Genomic DNA, 17627 nt, shown 5'->3' with positions numbered 1-17627 from the left:
CAACAGCAGAACAGGTCAGCCCTTAGAGCACACATCAAGGCAATCTTCCTCTAGTTCTCCAGCAGTCCTTCTTCTAGCAGAGGTTCCTTCTTGATTGTAGAATCTTAGAATCTAAACTTCTGTAGTCAGGGGTCCTTCCCTTATACCCCTCACAGTCTTTGAAGTCCTTTGAAGTCTTTGTGCAAGTGGGCCCTGAGCCCGGTCTAAACCAGTTCTGGGGGTTGCTGGAGCACTGAGGTGTTTCTGGTTTTCTTCTTCCCTTCAGCTTCAGGGCCAGAGGTGACAGTTGTCCGGCAGGAGGGGGAGCCAGCATGGTGGTCAGGCAGGCACAGCCCGGCACTATCAGGCGCTTCCTCCTCCCCCTTCCCTGGCAGCAGATGCTGCCTTTCATCGACGGGCTGACCCCGACCCCCTCCCTCCGGGGGCTCTGCAGCCCCTGTCACACTCAGACCAGACAGGCAATCCACAAACAGGCCCAGGCACACAGAAAGGTTTAGACAAGAGAACAGCCAATTTCTAACAGTACTATTCTCAAACACAGAATTTAAAAACAACATTCACTAAAAGATGTGTTATTAAAGTCTGAGTTCAGGGATATCATTCACTTATGTCCCATCTTGTTCCTATGAGAAGATAGGCTGGTATCCATTGGGACCAGCCTCCCCCATGTTATTCTATGGAGCAAGATAGCCTTACAGCAGTGAGCGCACAAAATGGCTGCTGCCCACTAACAGAGCATGTGACCTGCACTAGTAAATGCTCTACCTTATCCATACACTGCACCCTGCCCAGGAGGGTACCCTGAGCCTTCCATCGGGGTGACTGATGGGCACAGACAGGGAAGGGTTAGGCCCAGCCAGTGGAGACACTAGCTAGCGAGACAGGGCAGTCCACTGACTGCACACAGGCCCTGCGCTGGCAGGCCTCAGTCACCTTTTTAGGGCTACTCATGTGGGTGGCGCAATCTGCGCTGCAGGCCCACTAGTCAGAAAAGGGGGTGGTGATGGACAGAGTATCTGAATTAAGCAGAACACTCCTACCCAGTCAACAGATCAGGGCTTGATCCATCACCGTTTTTTAGCTCACTGCACCATCCCAGTTCAGAACCTGGCTACATGCAAATTAGTCTGTCCCTGGCCCAGTGCATCATGGGAACAGGGCAGACCAAACTACCAAGCCAATTCTTTACTGGAAAGGAAAGAAGCTTCCGGGGACCGGTTTCTGGCATTTCAGCCGTCGTCGGCCCGGCTTGCTTGAATCCTGGTGGTGCAGTGAGCAAGGGACTCATGTCTGAGCATACCCTGCCACACCTGTAGTGGCCAAAAACGATTCAGAAAAGGGGGTGGTGATGGACAGAGTATCTGAATTAAGCAGAACACTCCTACCCAGTCAACAGATCAGGGCTTGATCCATCACCGTTTTTTAGCTCACTGCACCATCCCAGTTCAGAACCTGGCTACATGCAAATTAGTCTGTCCCTGGCCCAGTGCATCATGGGAACAGGGCAGACCAAACTACCAAGCCAATTCTTTACTGGAAAGGAAACAAGCTTCCGGGAACCGGTTTCTGGCATTTCAGCCGTCGTAGGCCCGGCTTGCTTGAATCCTGGTGGTGCAGTGAGCAAGGGACTCATGTCTGAGCATACCCTGCCACACCTGTAGTGGCCAAAAACGATTCAGTAAAGGGGGTGGTGATGGACAGAGTATCTGAATTAAGCAGAACACTCCTACCCAGTCAACAGATCACGGCTTGATCCATCACCGTTTTTTAGCTCACTGCACCATCCCAGTTCAGAACCTGGCTACATGCAAATTAGTCTGTCCCTGGCCCAGTGCATCATGGGAACAGGGCAGACCAAACTACCAAGCCAATTCTTTACTGGAAAGGAAACAAGCTTCCGGGGACCGGTTTCTGGCATTTCAGCTGTCGTCGGCCCGGCTTGCTTGAATCCTGGTGGTACAGTGAGCAAGGGACTCATGTCTGAGCATACCATGCCACATCTGTAGTGGCCAAAAACGATTCAGAAAAGGGGGTGGTGATGGACAGAGTATCTGAATTAAGCAGAACACTCCTACCCAGTCAACAGATCAGGGCTTGATCCAACACCGTTTTTTAGCTCACTGCACCATCCCAGTTCAGAACCTGGCTACATGCAAATTAGTCTGTCCCTGGCCCAGTGCATCATGGGAACAGGGCAGACCAAACTACCAAGCCAATTCTTTACTGGAAAGGAAACAAGCTTACGGGGACCGGTTTCTGGCATTTCAGCCGTCGTCGGCCCGGCCTGCTTGAATCCTGGTGGTGCAGTGAGCAAGGGACTCATGTCTGAGCATACCCTGCCACACCTGTAGTGGCCAAAAACGATTCAGAAAAGGGGTGGTGATGGACAGAGTATCTGAATTAAGCAGAACACTCCTACCCAGTCAACAGATCAGGGCTTGATCCCTCACCGTGTTTTAGCTCACTGCACCATCCCAGTTCAGAATCTGGCTACATGCAAATTAGTCTGTCCCTGGCCCAGTGCATCATGGGAACAAGGCAGACCAAACTACCAAGCCAATTCTTTACTGGAAAGGAAACAAGCTTCCGGGGACCGGTTTCTGGCATTCAGCCGTCGTCGGCCCGGCTTGCTTGAATCCTGGTGGTGCAGTGAGCAAGGGACTCATGTCTGAGCATACCCTGCCACACCTGTAGTGGCCAAAAACGATTTAGAAAAGGGGGTGGTGATGGACAGAGTATCTGAATTAGGCAGAACACTCCTACCCAGTCAACAGATCAGGGCTTGATCCATCACCGTTTTTTAGCTCACTGCACCATCCCAGTTCAGAACCTGGCTACATGCAAATTAGTCTGTCCTTGGCCCAGTGCATCATGGGAACAGGGCAGACCAAACTACCAAGCCAATTCTTTACTGGAAAGGAAACAAGCTTCCGGGGACCGGTTTCTGGCATTTCAGCCGTCGTCGGCCCGGCTTGCTTGAATCCTGGTGGTGCAGTGAGCAAGGGACTCATGTCTGAGCATACCCTGCCACACCTGTGGTGGCCAAAAACGATTCAGAAAAGGGGGTGGTGATGGACAGAGTATCTGAATTAAGCAGAACACTCCTACCCAGTCAACAGATCAGGGCTTGATCCATCACCGTTTTTTAGCTCACTGCACCATCCCAGTTCAGAACCTGGCTACATGCAAATTAGTCTGTCCCTGGCCCAGTGCATCATGGGAACAGGGCAGACCAAACTACCAAGCCAATTCTTTACTGGAAAGGAAACAAGCTTCCGGGGACCGGTTTCTGGCATTTCAGCCGTTGTCGGCCCGGCTTGCTTAAATCCTGGTGGTGCAGTGAGCAAGGGACTCATGTCTGAGCATACCCTACCGCACCTGTAGTGGCCAAAAACGATTCAGAAAAGGGGGTGGTGATGGACAGAGTATCTGAATTAAGCAGAACACTCCTACCCAGTCAACAGATCAGGGCTTGATCCATCACTGTTTTTTAGCTCACTGCACCATCCCAGTTCAGAACCTGGCTACATGCAAATTAGTCTGTCCCTGGCCCAGTGCATCATGGGAACAGGGCAGACCAAACTACCAAGCCAATTCTTTACTGGAAAGGAAACAAGCTTCCGGGGACCGGTTTCTGGCATTTCAGCCGTCGTCGGCCCGGCTTGCTTGAATCCTGGTGGTGCAGTGAGCAAGGGACTCATGTCTGAGCATACCCTGCCACACCTGTGGTGGCCAAAAACGATTCAGAAAAGGGGGTGGTGATGGACAGAGTATCTGAATTAAGCAGAACACTCCTACCCAGTCAACAGATCAGGGCTTGATCCATCAACGTTTTTTAGCTCACTGCACCATCCCAGTTCAGAACCTGGCTACATGCAAATTAGTCTGTCCCTGGCCCAGTGCATCATGGGAACAGGGCAGACCAAACTACCAAGCCAATTCTTTACTGGAAAGGAAACAAGCTTCCGGGGACCGGTTTCTGGCATTTCAGCCGTCGTCGGCCCGGCTTGCTTGAATCCTGGTGGTGCAGTGAGCAAGGGACTCATGTCTGAGCATACCCTGCCACACCTGTAGTGGCCAAAAACGATTCAGAAAAGGGGGTGGTGATGGACAGAGTATCTGAATTAAGCAGAACACTCCTACCCAGTCAACAGATCAGGGCTTGATCCATCACCGTTTTTTAGCTCACTGCACCATCCCAGTTCAGAACCTGGCTACATGCAAATTAGTCTGTCCCTGGCCCAGTGCATCATGGGAACAGGGCAGACCAAACTACCAAGCCAATTCTTTACTGGAAAGGAAACAAGCTTCCGGGAACCGGTTTCTGGCATTTCAGCCGTCGTAGGCCCGGCTTGCTTGAATCCTGGTGGTGCAGTGAGCAAGGGACTCATGTCTGAGCATACCCTGCCACACCTGTAGTGGCCAAAAACGATTCAGTAAAGGGGGTGGTGATGGACAGAGTATCTGAATTAAGCAGAACACTCCTACCCAGTCAACAGATCACGGCTTGATCCATCACCGTTTTTTAGCTCACTGCACCATCCCAGTTCAGAACCTGGCTACATGCAAATTAGTCTGTCCCTGGCCCAGTGCATCATGGGAACAGGGCAGACCAAACTACCAAGCCAATTCTTTACTGGAAAGGAAACAAGCTTCCGGGGACCGGTTTCTGGCATTTCAGCTGTCGTCGGCCCGGCTTGCTTGAATCCTGGTGGTACAGTGAGCAAGGGACTCATGTCTGAGCATACCATGCCACATCTGTAGTGGCCAAAAACGATTCAGAAAAGGGGGTGGTGATGGACAGAGTATCTGAATTAAGCAGAACACTCCTACCCAGTCAACAGATCAGGGCTTGATCCAACACCGTTTTTTAGCTCACTGCACCATCCCAGTTCAGAACCTGGCTACATGCAAATTAGTCTGTCCCTGGCCCAGTGCATCATGGGAACAGGGCAGACCAAACTACCAAGCCAATTCTTTACTGGAAAGGAAACAAGCTTACGGGGACCGGTTTCTGGCATTTCAGCCGTCGTCGGCCCGGCCTGCTTGAATCCTGGTGGTGCAGTGAGCAAGGGACTCATGTCTGAGCATACCCTGCCACACCTGTAGTGGCCAAAAACGATTCAGAAAAGGGGTGGTGATGGACAGAGTATCTGAATTAAGCAGAACACTCCTACCCAGTCAACAGATCAGGGCTTGATCCCTCACCGTGTTTTAGCTCACTGCACCATCCCAGTTCAGAATCTGGCTACATGCAAATTAGTCTGTCCCTGGCCCAGTGCATCATGGGAACAAGGCAGACCAAACTACCAAGCCAATTCTTTACTGGAAAGGAAACAAGCTTCCGGGGACCGGTTTCTGGCATTCAGCCGTCGTCGGCCCGGCTTGCTTGAATCCTGGTGGTGCAGTGAGCAAGGGACTCATGTCTGAGCATACCCTGCCACACCTGTAGTGGCCAAAAACGATTTAGAAAAGGGGGTGGTGATGGACAGAGTATCTGAATTAGGCAGAACACTCCTACCCAGTCAACAGATCAGGGCTTGATCCATCACCGTTTTTTAGCTCACTGCACCATCCCAGTTCAGAACCTGGCTACATGCAAATTAGTCTGTCCTTGGCCCAGTGCATCATGGGAACAGGGCAGACCAAACTACCAAGCCAATTCTTTACTGGAAAGGAAACAAGCTTCCGGGGACCGGTTTCTGGCATTTCAGCCGTCGTCGGCCCGGCTTGCTTGAATCCTGGTGGTGCAGTGAGCAAGGGACTCATGTCTGAGCATACCCTGCCACACCTGTGGTGGCCAAAAACGATTCAGAAAAGGGGGTGGTGATGGACAGAGTATCTGAATTAAGCAGAACACTCCTACCCAGTCAACAGATCAGGGCTTGATCCATCACCGTTTTTTAGCTCACTGCACCATCCCAGTTCAGAACCTGGCTACATGCAAATTAGTCTGTCCCTGGCCCAGTGCATCATGGGAACAGGGCAGACCAAACTACCAAGCCAATTCTTTACTGGAAAGGAAACAAGCTTCCGGGGACCGGTTTCTGGCATTTCAGCCGTTGTCGGCCCGGCTTGCTTAAATCCTGGTGGTGCAGTGAGCAAGGGACTCATGTCTGAGCATACCCTACCGCACCTGTAGTGGCCAAAAACGATTCAGAAAAGGGGGTGGTGATGGACAGAGTATCTGAATTAAGCAGAACACTCCTACCCAGTCAACAGATCAGGGCTTGATCCATCACTGTTTTTTAGCTCACTGCACCATCCCAGTTCAGAACCTGGCTACATGCAAATTAGTCTGTCCCTGGCCCAGTGCATCATGGGAACAGGGCAGACCAAACTACCAAGCCAATTCTTTACTGGAAAGGAAACAAGCTTCCGGGGACCGGTTTCTGGCATTTCAGCCGTCGTCGGCCCGGCTTGCTTGAATCCTGGTGGTGCAGTGAGCAAGGGACTCATGTCTGAGCATACCCTGCCACACCTGTGGTGGCCAAAAACGATTCAGAAAAGGGGGTGGTGATGGACAGAGTATCTGAATTAAGCAGAACACTCCTACCCAGTCAACAGATCAGGGCTTGATCCATCAACGTTTTTTAGCTCACTGCACCATCCCAGTTCAGAACCTGGCTACATGCAAATTAGTCTGTCCCTGGCCCAGTGCATCATGGGAACAGGGCAGACCAAACTACCAAGCCAATTCTTTACTGGAAAGGAAACAAGCTTCCGGGGACCGGTTTCTGGCATTTCAGCCGTCGTCGGCCCGGCTTGCTTGAATCCTGGTGGTGCAGTGAGCAAGGGACTCATGTCTGAGCATACCCTGCCACACCTGTAGTGGCCAAAAACGATTCAGAAAAGGGGGTGGTGATGGACAGAGTATCTGAATTAAGCAGAACACTCCTACCCAGTCAACAGATCAGGGCTTGATCCATCACCGTTTTTTAGCTCACTGCACCATCCCAGTTCAGAACCTGGCTACATGCAAATTAGTCTGTCCCTGGCCCAGTGCATCATGGGAACAGGGCAGACCAAACTACCAAGCCAATTCTTTACTGGAAAGGAAACAAGCTTCCGGGGACCGGTTTCTGGCATTTCAGCTGTCGTCGGCCCGGCTTGCTTGAATCCTGGTGGTACAGTGAGCAAGGGACTCATGTCTGAGCATACCATGCCACATCTGTAGTGGCCAAAAACGATTCAGAAAAGGGGGTGGTGATGGACAGAGTATCTGAATTAAGCAGAACACTCCTACCCAGTCAACAGATCAGGGCTTGATCCAACACCGTTTTTTAGCTCACTGCACCATCCCAGTTCAGAACCTGGCTACATGCAAATTAGTCTGTCCCTGGCCCAGTGCATCATGGGAACAGGGCAGACCAAACTACCAAGCCAATTCTTTACTGGAAAGGAAACAAGCTTACGGGGACCGGTTTCTGGCATTTCAGCCGTCGTCGGCCCGGCCTGCTTGAATCCTGGTGGTGCAGTGAGCAAGGGACTCATGTCTGAGCATACCCTGCCACACCTGTAGTGGCCAAAAACGATTCAGAAAAGGGGTGGTGATGGACAGAGTATCTGAATTAAGCAGAACACTCCTACCCAGTCAACAGATCAGGGCTTGATCCCTCACCGTGTTTTAGCTCACTGCACCATCCCAGTTCAGAATCTGGCTACATGCAAATTAGTCTGTCCCTGGCCCAGTGCATCATGGGAACAAGGCAGACCAAACTACCAAGCCAATTCTTTACTGGAAAGGAAACAAGCTTCCGGGGACCGGTTTCTGGCATTCAGCCGTCGTCGGCCCGGCTTGCTTGAATCCTGGTGGTGCAGTGAGCAAGGGACTCATGTCTGAGCATACCCTGCCACACCTGTAGTGGCCAAAAACGATTTAGAAAAGGGGGTGGTGATGGACAGAGTATCTGAATTAGGCAGAACACTCCTACCCAGTCAACAGATCAGGGCTTGATCCATCACCGTTTTTTAGCTCACTGCACCATCCCAGTTCAGAACCTGGCTACATGCAAATTAGTCTGTCCTTGGCCCAGTGCATCATGGGAACAGGGCAGACCAAACTACCAAGCCAATTCTTTACTGGAAAGGAAACAAGCTTCCGGGGACCGGTTTCTGGCATTTCAGCCGTCGTCGGCCCGGCTTGCTTGAATCCTGGTGGTGCAGTGAGCAAGGGACTCATGTCTGAGCATACCCTGCCACACCTGTGGTGGCCAAAAACGATTCAGAAAAGGGGGTGGTGATGGACAGAGTATCTGAATTAAGCAGAACACTCCTACCCAGTCAACAGATCAGGGCTTGATCCATCACCGTTTTTTAGCTCACTGCACCATCCCAGTTCAGAACCTGGCTACATGCAAATTAGTCTGTCCCTGGCCCAGTGCATCATGGGAACAGGGCAGACCAAACTACCAAGCCAATTCTTTACTGGAAAGGAAACAAGCTTCCGGGGACCGGTTTCTGGCATTTCAGCCGTTGTCGGCCCGGCTTGCTTAAATCCTGGTGGTGCAGTGAGCAAGGGACTCATGTCTGAGCATACCCTACCGCACCTGTAGTGGCCAAAAACGATTCAGAAAAGGGGGTGGTGATGGACAGAGTATCTGAATTAAGCAGAACACTCCTACCCAGTCAACAGATCAGGGCTTGATCCATCACTGTTTTTTAGCTCACTGCACCATCCCAGTTCAGAACCTGGCTACATGCAAATTAGTCTGTCCCTGGCCCAGTGCATCATGGGAACAGGGCAGACCAAACTACCAAGCCAATTCTTTACTGGAAAGGAAACAAGCTTCCGGGGACCGGTTTCTGGCATTTCAGCCGTCGTCGGCCCGGCTTGCTTGAATCCTGGTGGTGCAGTGAGCAAGGGACTCATGTCTGAGCATACCCTGCCACACCTGTGGTGGCCAAAAACGATTCAGAAAAGGGGGTGGTGATGGACAGAGTATCTGAATTAAGCAGAACACTCCTACCCAGTCAACAGATCAGGGCTTGATCCATCAACGTTTTTTAGCTCACTGCACCATCCCAGTTCAGAACCTGGCTACATGCAAATTAGTCTGTCCCTGGCCCAGTGCATCATGGGAACAGGGCAGACCAAACTACCAAGCCAATTCTTTACTGGAAAGGAAACAAGCTTCCGGGGACCGGTTTCTGGCATTTCAGCCGTCGTCTGCCCGGCTTGCTTGAATCCTGGTGGTGCAGTGAGCAAGGGACTCATGTCTGAGCATACCCTGCCACACCTGTAGTGGCCAAAAACGATTCAGAAAAGGGGGTGGTGATGGACAGAGTATCTGAATTAAGCAGAACACTCCTACCCAGTCAACAGATCAGGGCTTGATCCAACACCGTTTTTTAGCTCACTGCACCATCCCAGTTCAGAACCTGGCTACATGCAAATTAGTCTGTCCCTGGCCCAGTGCATCATGGGAACAGGGCAGACCAAACTACCAAGCCAATTCTTTACTGGAAAGGAAACAAGCTTCCGGGGACCAGTTTCTGGCATTTCAGCCGTCGTCGGCCCGGCTTGCTTAAATCCTGGTGGTGCAGTGAGCAAGGGACTCATGTCTGAGCATACCCTGCCACACCTGTAGTGGCCAAAAACGATTCAGAAAAGGGGGTGGTGATGGACAGAGTATCTGAATTAAGCAGAACACTCCTACCCAGTCAACAGATCAGGGCTTGATCCATCACCGTTTTTTAGCTCACTGCACCATCCCAGTTCAGAACCTGGCTACATGCAAATTAGTCTGTCCCTGGCCCAGTGCATCATGGGAACAGGGCAGACCAAACTACCAAGCCAATTCTTTACTGGAAAGGAAACAAGCTTCCGGGGACCGGTTTCTGGCATTTCAGCCGTCGTCGGCCCGGCTTGCTTGAATCCTGGTGGTGCAGTGAGCAAGGGACTCATGTCTGAGCATACCCTGCCACACCTGTAGTGGCCAAAAACGATTCAGAAAAGGGGGTGGTGATGGACAGAGTATCTGAATTAAGCAGAACACTCCTACCCAGTCAACAGATCAGGGCTTGATCCAACACCGTTTTTTAGCTCACTGCACCATCCCAGTTCAGAACCTGGCTACATGCAAATTAGTCTGTCCCTGGCCCAGTGCATCATGGGAACAGGGCAGACCAAACTACCAAGCACCCCCCCCTTTTCTGAATCGCAGGCCCACTAGTAGCATCTGTCATCACCAGCCCTGGCACACATAGTGCACTATACTAGGGACTTCATGGTGATGCAAATATGCCAATCAGGTATATCTAATCAATATGGCAATTTACAGAGGGAGCACTTACACTCTGGCACTGATCAGCAGTGGCAGAGTGTCCAAAACATCTAAACCAGCAAAAACGAAATCCAGCACAGCATAAAAAATACATGAGTCAGAGGCAAAAAGATGGGGGAAAAACCACGCCAAGGGTGTCAGGTCTAACAAGGAGGCAGAAGGAAAGCTTGTGTAATCCTGGTGAAACACCTACATGTCTAAGTAGTTTGAGTTACACCTAATAAAGAAGTTGCTGTCTTGTACCTGAATGAGTTCTAGCTACTTCACACAGGATCCTTCCTGGCTAACAAGAGGCAGATGATAAATCTGAAGGAGCTAAAGGTTTTTATGGCCAAGAAGTGTCAAAGTGTACATGTGACAACAATTCCCTTAGCACTGTACAAATCTAGCCAGCATGGTAGCAAAGCAAGAAGGAAGCTAGAACGTTAGAAATCCCAGATCCATATTGTTTCAAAGTATACACAAAATGAAAAGGTTATGTAGCCATGCGTCAGAATTATTGGTGGTCTGGAAAAATTCAACTAGAAGTTTATGTTGACTTTTGGCTGAAACATGTCAATAGCACATCAGTCAAAGAACACAATCCAGACTGTGAAGCATGCTGATAGGAATGTCTCTCATTAACAACAAGAAGAGAAAAAAATGGAGAATATTCAAATAGGTATTTGAGGAAAACCTGCTGTCCTGTCCAAGGAAGCTGTATTTGGGATGGAAGTTAACATTGTATCAAGACAACAAACCGAATTACACGCTAAAGCTATTCTGAAGTGCCTATCTATCAAGGCCTAAAACCAATTGAAAATTAATATCAATCAATCCACCCATGATAACTGCTAGAATACGAACAGTTTTGTAAAGAATATTTTAAAATCTGCATATACAATGCTAGTAGAGACCTATCCCACAGACTCACAATTTGGTGCTTCACCCAATCAGAGAGATGCAGACCTATCCAGTTGTATTTCAGTTATTTATTTTAATTCAGACTTTTTACAATAAAACTATTTGGTGTAGAGAAGTGAAAACATTCTAATTTGAAATGTGAAAAAGGTTCAGGGAAAGTATAGCATTGTAGAATCTATATATAATATCTTTATCTTTGCTGTTGAGACTTGTCCACCTTCCAAATCTCCTCTTCCTGCTTTGAACATTTGGAACGGATTCCACGTACACAAGGAGGATCTCGAAACTGAGGTTCTTATCGTGCATCAGACTGATCCTTCAACTGTGTCCACACTGTACTTGTAAGTTTATGTCTGAAACAGGAAGCAGTGTCTTAAATCATTTTCCATACCCTACAGACTTTGGAATAAGCCTGAAGTTCGCTTTTCCCAGTAGATAGCCAGGGCTGCCAATTATTTGTTAATGAATCGTGGGACATCCCGTAGAGGTACAAATAGTATGACTCGTTGTAATGAGGATTACCGGAAAGTAGTCAGAGCATTTCCAGATCCAACAGAAACAGGAAATCCCCATCTAGTCTGCTTTGCTGTTTTGAACAAATCTTGGACTGTGAGTTCACAAGTCTGTCAGCATCCAGGCTTTTTCCACCCATTGCTCCTCCCATCCCGTGAAATCTCTCCCATTACTCTCCACTCACACCCCTTGTTGCTGAATGCAATGAACAGTGCCTATATATGTTCACTAAATAAAAATAAGGAGCAACTGCTGATGAATAGGAAAAGGTAGACAATTGAATCGAAAAGGTTCCAGCTAGGAAAAGATACTCAGCCGATACAAAAATACGACCGTAGCCACAACATGAAGCCGCCTTTAAATGAAAAACGATTGAGCCCAGAATTGCTGAACTCTCTTCTTGGTGTTTCTTCTACATTCCATTATATTGATTCTACAGTTTTGCAACTGTTGCTGTGTTCTCAAATGGCAAATACCCTTTCTACCCATGTCCTTGCAGAAGCCAAGGAGCCAAGACCAAAGAGCGCAACACTGCTTGCAGTGGAGAAGACAATAAGTGCAGCGGAGGAAAAACTTAAAGGAAGTCAGACTGAGGAAGACATGTATGCATGGGATCCTCCTTCCGATGACTGTCTGACACAGGAGCTCACAGATATTTTGTATGGAGAGGAGAGAGACTTTCAGGTAAGTATTTGAAATACTTAAGTACTATTCTAAACATGGTAGAAATGGATACAAATGAATGCTCTAAAGCAACATATACGACTAACTTTGTTGGTTTCAAACTTCTTTTACAACCTCTTTAGTTGCGTTCGCTTTTCCTGTCTTTTGATAGATTAGCTATTAGGTACATTGCAAAGGAATATCAGTCAATTATATTTTCATCCTGTGTTAACAGAGCCATTGTGATTATGCAGCTTGGGGGACCAAATGATATCACATAGTTGAAAAAGATACAAGCAAAATATTGTACCATTAATCCTTTACATCATAACTGTAAATCTAGCTTCATAACAGAATTTGTCTGGCATATGATTCCGCACCACCTCTATTATAAAGTATATTAAGGAGATCTCTTTTGTTTGGTCACTTCACATTTATATTTAGGAAACTGAAACAATTTATAATCAGTAGCATTGTCAAATGAAAGAAAATTGTATGCAGTAAGTTTCATATGATTAAATAATGTGCAGCTAATGTTCCTTAGCATATTTTCTAATACTGAGTAGGGCAACCAATCGAAGACTTCGGAATGTACTGTATAACTACTAGTAGATGCCCTAGGTTGAAGCTGTTACAGGAAACAACTGACTATATAGATGGGAAGGAAAAACAAGTATCATGGGAGTGGAGAGGGTGTGGGCAGTGGACAGAGCCACTGACTCGAGAGCTGGGGATCCCAGTTTTAGTCCCCGTGGCACACCATCCTGTAATTCTGGGTAAATCACTTAAACTCTCTGGGTGAACTATATAAATCTCCTGCAAGATGAAAAAGCGGAAAGAGGCAAAACTTTATGAAAAAATAGTTCCACCAAAGCAGATGTTAACAGTATTTCAGCTACGTGAAACTGATAAAAGAAGCAGACGAGGAACAAGCATTGGTAAATGCAGGAAAATAAGCTACTGACAATAGGATTAGAGGAAAATTAAGTGGCAAGCACAGGAACCAATGAAAAGCCAACGAGAGGGGGCGGGATGAAAGCCCCTATTAAGTTTATATTAAAAACAATAGATTTCCCAAGCACAGTGCAAGCGACGTGTGGTTCTGAAATTCTGGACCCTACCGTTGTCCCGGTATCGAGGTCCAATACCCGTGTCCCGAAACATCAACGTACCATGACGGATTTTGTGTCGACGAACCGATAATGATTAGGACATCATTCCTATGCATTTTCGTCATGATCGAGGTATGCTAACACCCCTGAATCGTAGTTTCCGTCCCGACCCTTCAGACTCCATTTTGTAAACGGTATCCATCTTGTGTCTTGCCCTCATGATAAGTCAATTAAAGGTCAAGCTTGATCTAAAAGGACACGTCCACCTTCCCTGACTCCCCCCTGACCTGTCCCAACTGACTCCCTTGCCTCCAGCCAAACCTGTTTGGGCAGCTCCTCGCCCAGTGGCCAAACACGATAGCATCAATGCACAACATACCACAAACCATTCACCGCGTACAGATCATGTTTTCTACACACATACACACCTGTCCATGCTCCCTGTTTATGGCCAGTTTTATGACTAGGAGGTGCCTTCTTTTATTGGGGCTTCACCGATATCTGATGGGAGTTCCGGGCCTGGCTAGGTAATCTATCACGAATTGGACATCTAAAATGCGGGCTTGCCTACATGACTTCGCTCTTTTGTATTATTGTAGAAATATGTGTATAGCCATATCATAAACTCAAGAATTCTTGCTTGCAGCTATTATTTCTGTATATAAGGAGAAGGCTGGTTCTGTAAAAACGAACAGTCTCCTGAGAACACATGACCCGTGTTTGTCGTGCTTCTAGGACACCTGTTACTTGGTAGCTGCCAATAAAACTTGATCTCTGACTGCGACTAGAAGACTCCGTGTTTCTGTGGTCCGGAACAGGGAGAACTCAGAGGTCTTCGGGTGTTATCCCCTGGCACCAAACGGGTTCCTAAAAACCCGTTACCTCAGTTGGCGCCCAACTCGGGGCGGTATCAAGCGGCGACGGTCCAAGCCAGATGTTCGTGAGGAGCTTCGTGTGAAAATTCCAGAGGACGGCCAGCCACTTCAGCGACCCCTGTATGTCGACGTGGTTCCGAAGTTCTTTGCTGCGAGGTTCCCCGCGTCCCGACGGCTACGAAGGACTGCTGCCCTGACTATCGCCTTGTTTTGGACCCAGTGATCCTTGGTAGAGCGAAACGATAGACGAGTCTTCTAGCGACGTCACCGATCTTCAAATACTTCAGTTAAGTATAAGTGGAGCGTCTCCCAGTCCTTAGTTTGTCCTTAGTTTTTGGTATCCTTGAGATACGCTTTGATTTGGTACTTGCAAGCCCCAAAGCCGAAGGACTTGTGTATTCACGAGAAATATCGTAACAGATAATCCTTTGAAGTTTGAAGCTAGACTAGTGAGCGAAGATGCCTGGTTTTAGCAGACTTGGAAACTTGTTTTGTCTTGGTTATAGTAAGGACTCCCGATTAGAGGATTCCTGTCCGGTTCCTCCGATTGGAAATCCAACATATGAGCTCTATGTAAAGCACGGCGTAGGTCCTATCACATATAATGAAGTGTGGATAAAATACACCCGCAAGGATGGTGTTTTAAAATGGCCCCAATATGGTAGTTTCGACTCAGAAATATTAGATAACCTAGAGGTCAAATTATTTAAGAGAAAAGCCCGGCCGGCGATGTTTGACTCTTTCCGCTTATGGCGCAAAGAAGCCAAACAGATTGAAATAAAATTAGCAAAAAGGAATAAAAGAGGTATGTCAATGGTGCAAGCTGCCGTTGCATACAGGGATAACGAGGAAGAGCAAGAAAGCGAACAAATACTTAGGAGCAAGAAACTAGCAGTAGATAAATGCTACCCGATGTTACCAAATAAGGGACAAGGTCAAGAGGAGAGATCCGAGAAAGATCCATTAATGTCCCACTTATTAAGCTCACCTCCACCGTATGCGTTAGACGCTACTACAACGCCAAAGCATTTTAATATACCGCGCCCCGGCGCACGTAACCCAGCTCTTGCACGAACGCCAGCTCCTCTTCAGCTGGTTTCTACTTCTCCGGCGCAGCCTTCTCAAGGGCCGCCATCTTTGCTACATACTCCGTCTACTTCTACGACTTTGCCTACAGCTCCAGCTATTGTCTATGATACTACGTCTGCTACTACTTCGACTTCCTCTGCTATTGCCTCTACTTCTTCTTTGCCTCAGCCTGTTTTTTCCGAGGCACTTACTCCTCCGCAAGGTTCTCCTTCTATTAGACAAAGAGTGACAGGTACCGTCACTAGTCTATTTTCACCTCTCTTTGGGTCGCCTAAAACAAAGCCTAAAACAGAACATAGACAGTCCCGTAGTCAACTGCCTGATTACGAGGAAAGAAAAGTGCTGAATGAACTAGCACGCCAATGGATTACGGATACTGTTAGATATGATGTTCAGTCTGTTATGGAAGTTTTCCGTCAATGGAATGCACCCACTCAGAGATACGTGTTCGAAGAGATGTGTGTATATCTGGGCGAAGATTTGGAGACGAATGATCCCAAATACACAATGAACGAACTATGGCGTACACGCTTTAAGTTCTATGAAGGTATGATTATAGGTGCAGATGTTGAGAAAGCGATAGAGTTATTGCTCTCTTATAGGAGTAAGGGAAACGTCTCTAGATCATGTCACGAAGACGATGCACCAGGTGGAAAAAGAGCGAGACAGTACCCCATGAGAGAGGTTCCTCCGATTTGGAGGGAAGGTGATGCGAATGCGAATCCACCAATTCTGCCTCATTTCCAGCGTGTATGGGTACATGTCCCCTGGAAAAGATCCGAAGTCTTAGCACTCAAGCAGACACTGCCTGATCCTCGTAAAAACCCGACTGGGTATTATAAGGAGTTATCACAAACTGCAAGCTCATGTATAATGAATTTAGCGGATATAGACATGTTGTTTGGGAACGTTGTTCCACATCCTCTATGGAGCAAAATACGTCATACGAACCATGACCAAGAACTAGGTGACTCATGGGCGAACATTGCCGCTATAGATGCTAGACAAATTGGTGGTTCTAAACCTGAGCCGTTAATAGCTGAACTTCCCGGTAGAATTATCGCGTACATGAAAACGATAATGCCTGAAGTACGCGTAAACTGGGACAAGCTATCTGCGTGCAAGCAGAAGAAAGATGAGAATGTGTCTGACTTTTTCACAAGATTTGAGGAGACTTTCACCGATCATAGTGGTCAGGATATGGCTACCGAGGGTGGTCAAAGATTGTTTGTAGACAAATTCGTACATAATTTAATCCCTGAACTGTGTAATAAACTGAAAGATTCAGAGAGTGCTTGGGCTGTCTCTACGTCAGCGCAAATTTTAGCTACAGCCCAGTACTATGAAAATAGGCGCAAAGACGAGCTAGATAAAGTCGACAAAAAGACAAAAGATTTAAAAACTAAAGTTCTTCTCCAGCAAGCCTATCCGCCTCGTACGACTAGTCAGCCCAATTACCAACAACAACAGCAGTATTCGAGAAACGCGCAAGGAAACGAGTTTTCCCATCAGCGTATTGCTTATGGCCCGAATCAATGTGCGTATTGCAAAGATGAGGGTCACTTTAAAGGTAATTGTCCGGCTCTTGCGCGACGTTCGAGCGGTGCTTCAGGTGTAAGGGGAAGAGGTGTTCAACATGCCCCTAGAGGTAGGGGCCGTGGAAATTTCACCCAGAATACAACTTCTTTTCCGCCTCAGAATTCGATGAACAGCTTTGACCAACAGAATAATGCGTCGTCCAGGTCAGCTCAGTACTATGCTGACGACTATTACACCGAACACGAAAATGAGGGTAACGATTGCTAAGACAGCCATGGACAAAGAGAGGGAGTTGTTTCAGTTCCAGTAGATCAGAATGGACCTTATGTCAAGGTAATTACCTCAGGAGTGTCAGAGCCATTTCTGCTGGATACTGGTGCTACAAAAAGTTCTATCATGCACTCGAAACTTCCTGGCACACCTTTGTCTGGCGAAATGAATGTTTCAGTCGGTTTCTCTGGCGCCCCCGTTAGAAACCCGATCTCCAGTCCTATATCTCTTTCTATTGGCCCGTGCGAATTAGAAGCAGCCCTCATTCTTACAACAGGTTGCGGTGAAAATTTGTTAGGTTTGGATTTGCTAAAAAGGTTATATGCGACTTTGTACTGTTCCCCCTTGGGAGTACAACTTACTTTAGGTAAGAAAGT

The 17627-nt window shown here is 47.8% G+C and overlaps 1 protein-coding gene across 1 annotated transcript in view; it reads left to right on the top strand.

The window, feature by feature from the left end:
* Nucleotides 1–17627, top strand: part of CCDC83 (coiled-coil domain containing 83) — a 186756-nt gene that overhangs the window by 151907 nt on the left and 17222 nt on the right. The window contains exon 10 of the mRNA XM_078656235.1: nt 12202–12386. Coding sequence (XP_078512361.1) covers nt 12202–12386 — 185 coding nt within the window. The remainder of the gene's footprint in view (nt 1–12201; nt 12387–17627) is intronic.

The sequence above is a fragment of the Lissotriton helveticus genome, chromosome 8, assembly GCF_964261635.1.
Source record: "Lissotriton helveticus chromosome 8, aLisHel1.1, whole genome shotgun sequence".
Classification (NCBI taxonomy): Eukaryota; Metazoa; Chordata; class Amphibia; order Caudata; family Salamandridae; genus Lissotriton; species Lissotriton helveticus.
This window is presented reverse-complemented; position numbering and strand designations above follow the sequence as displayed.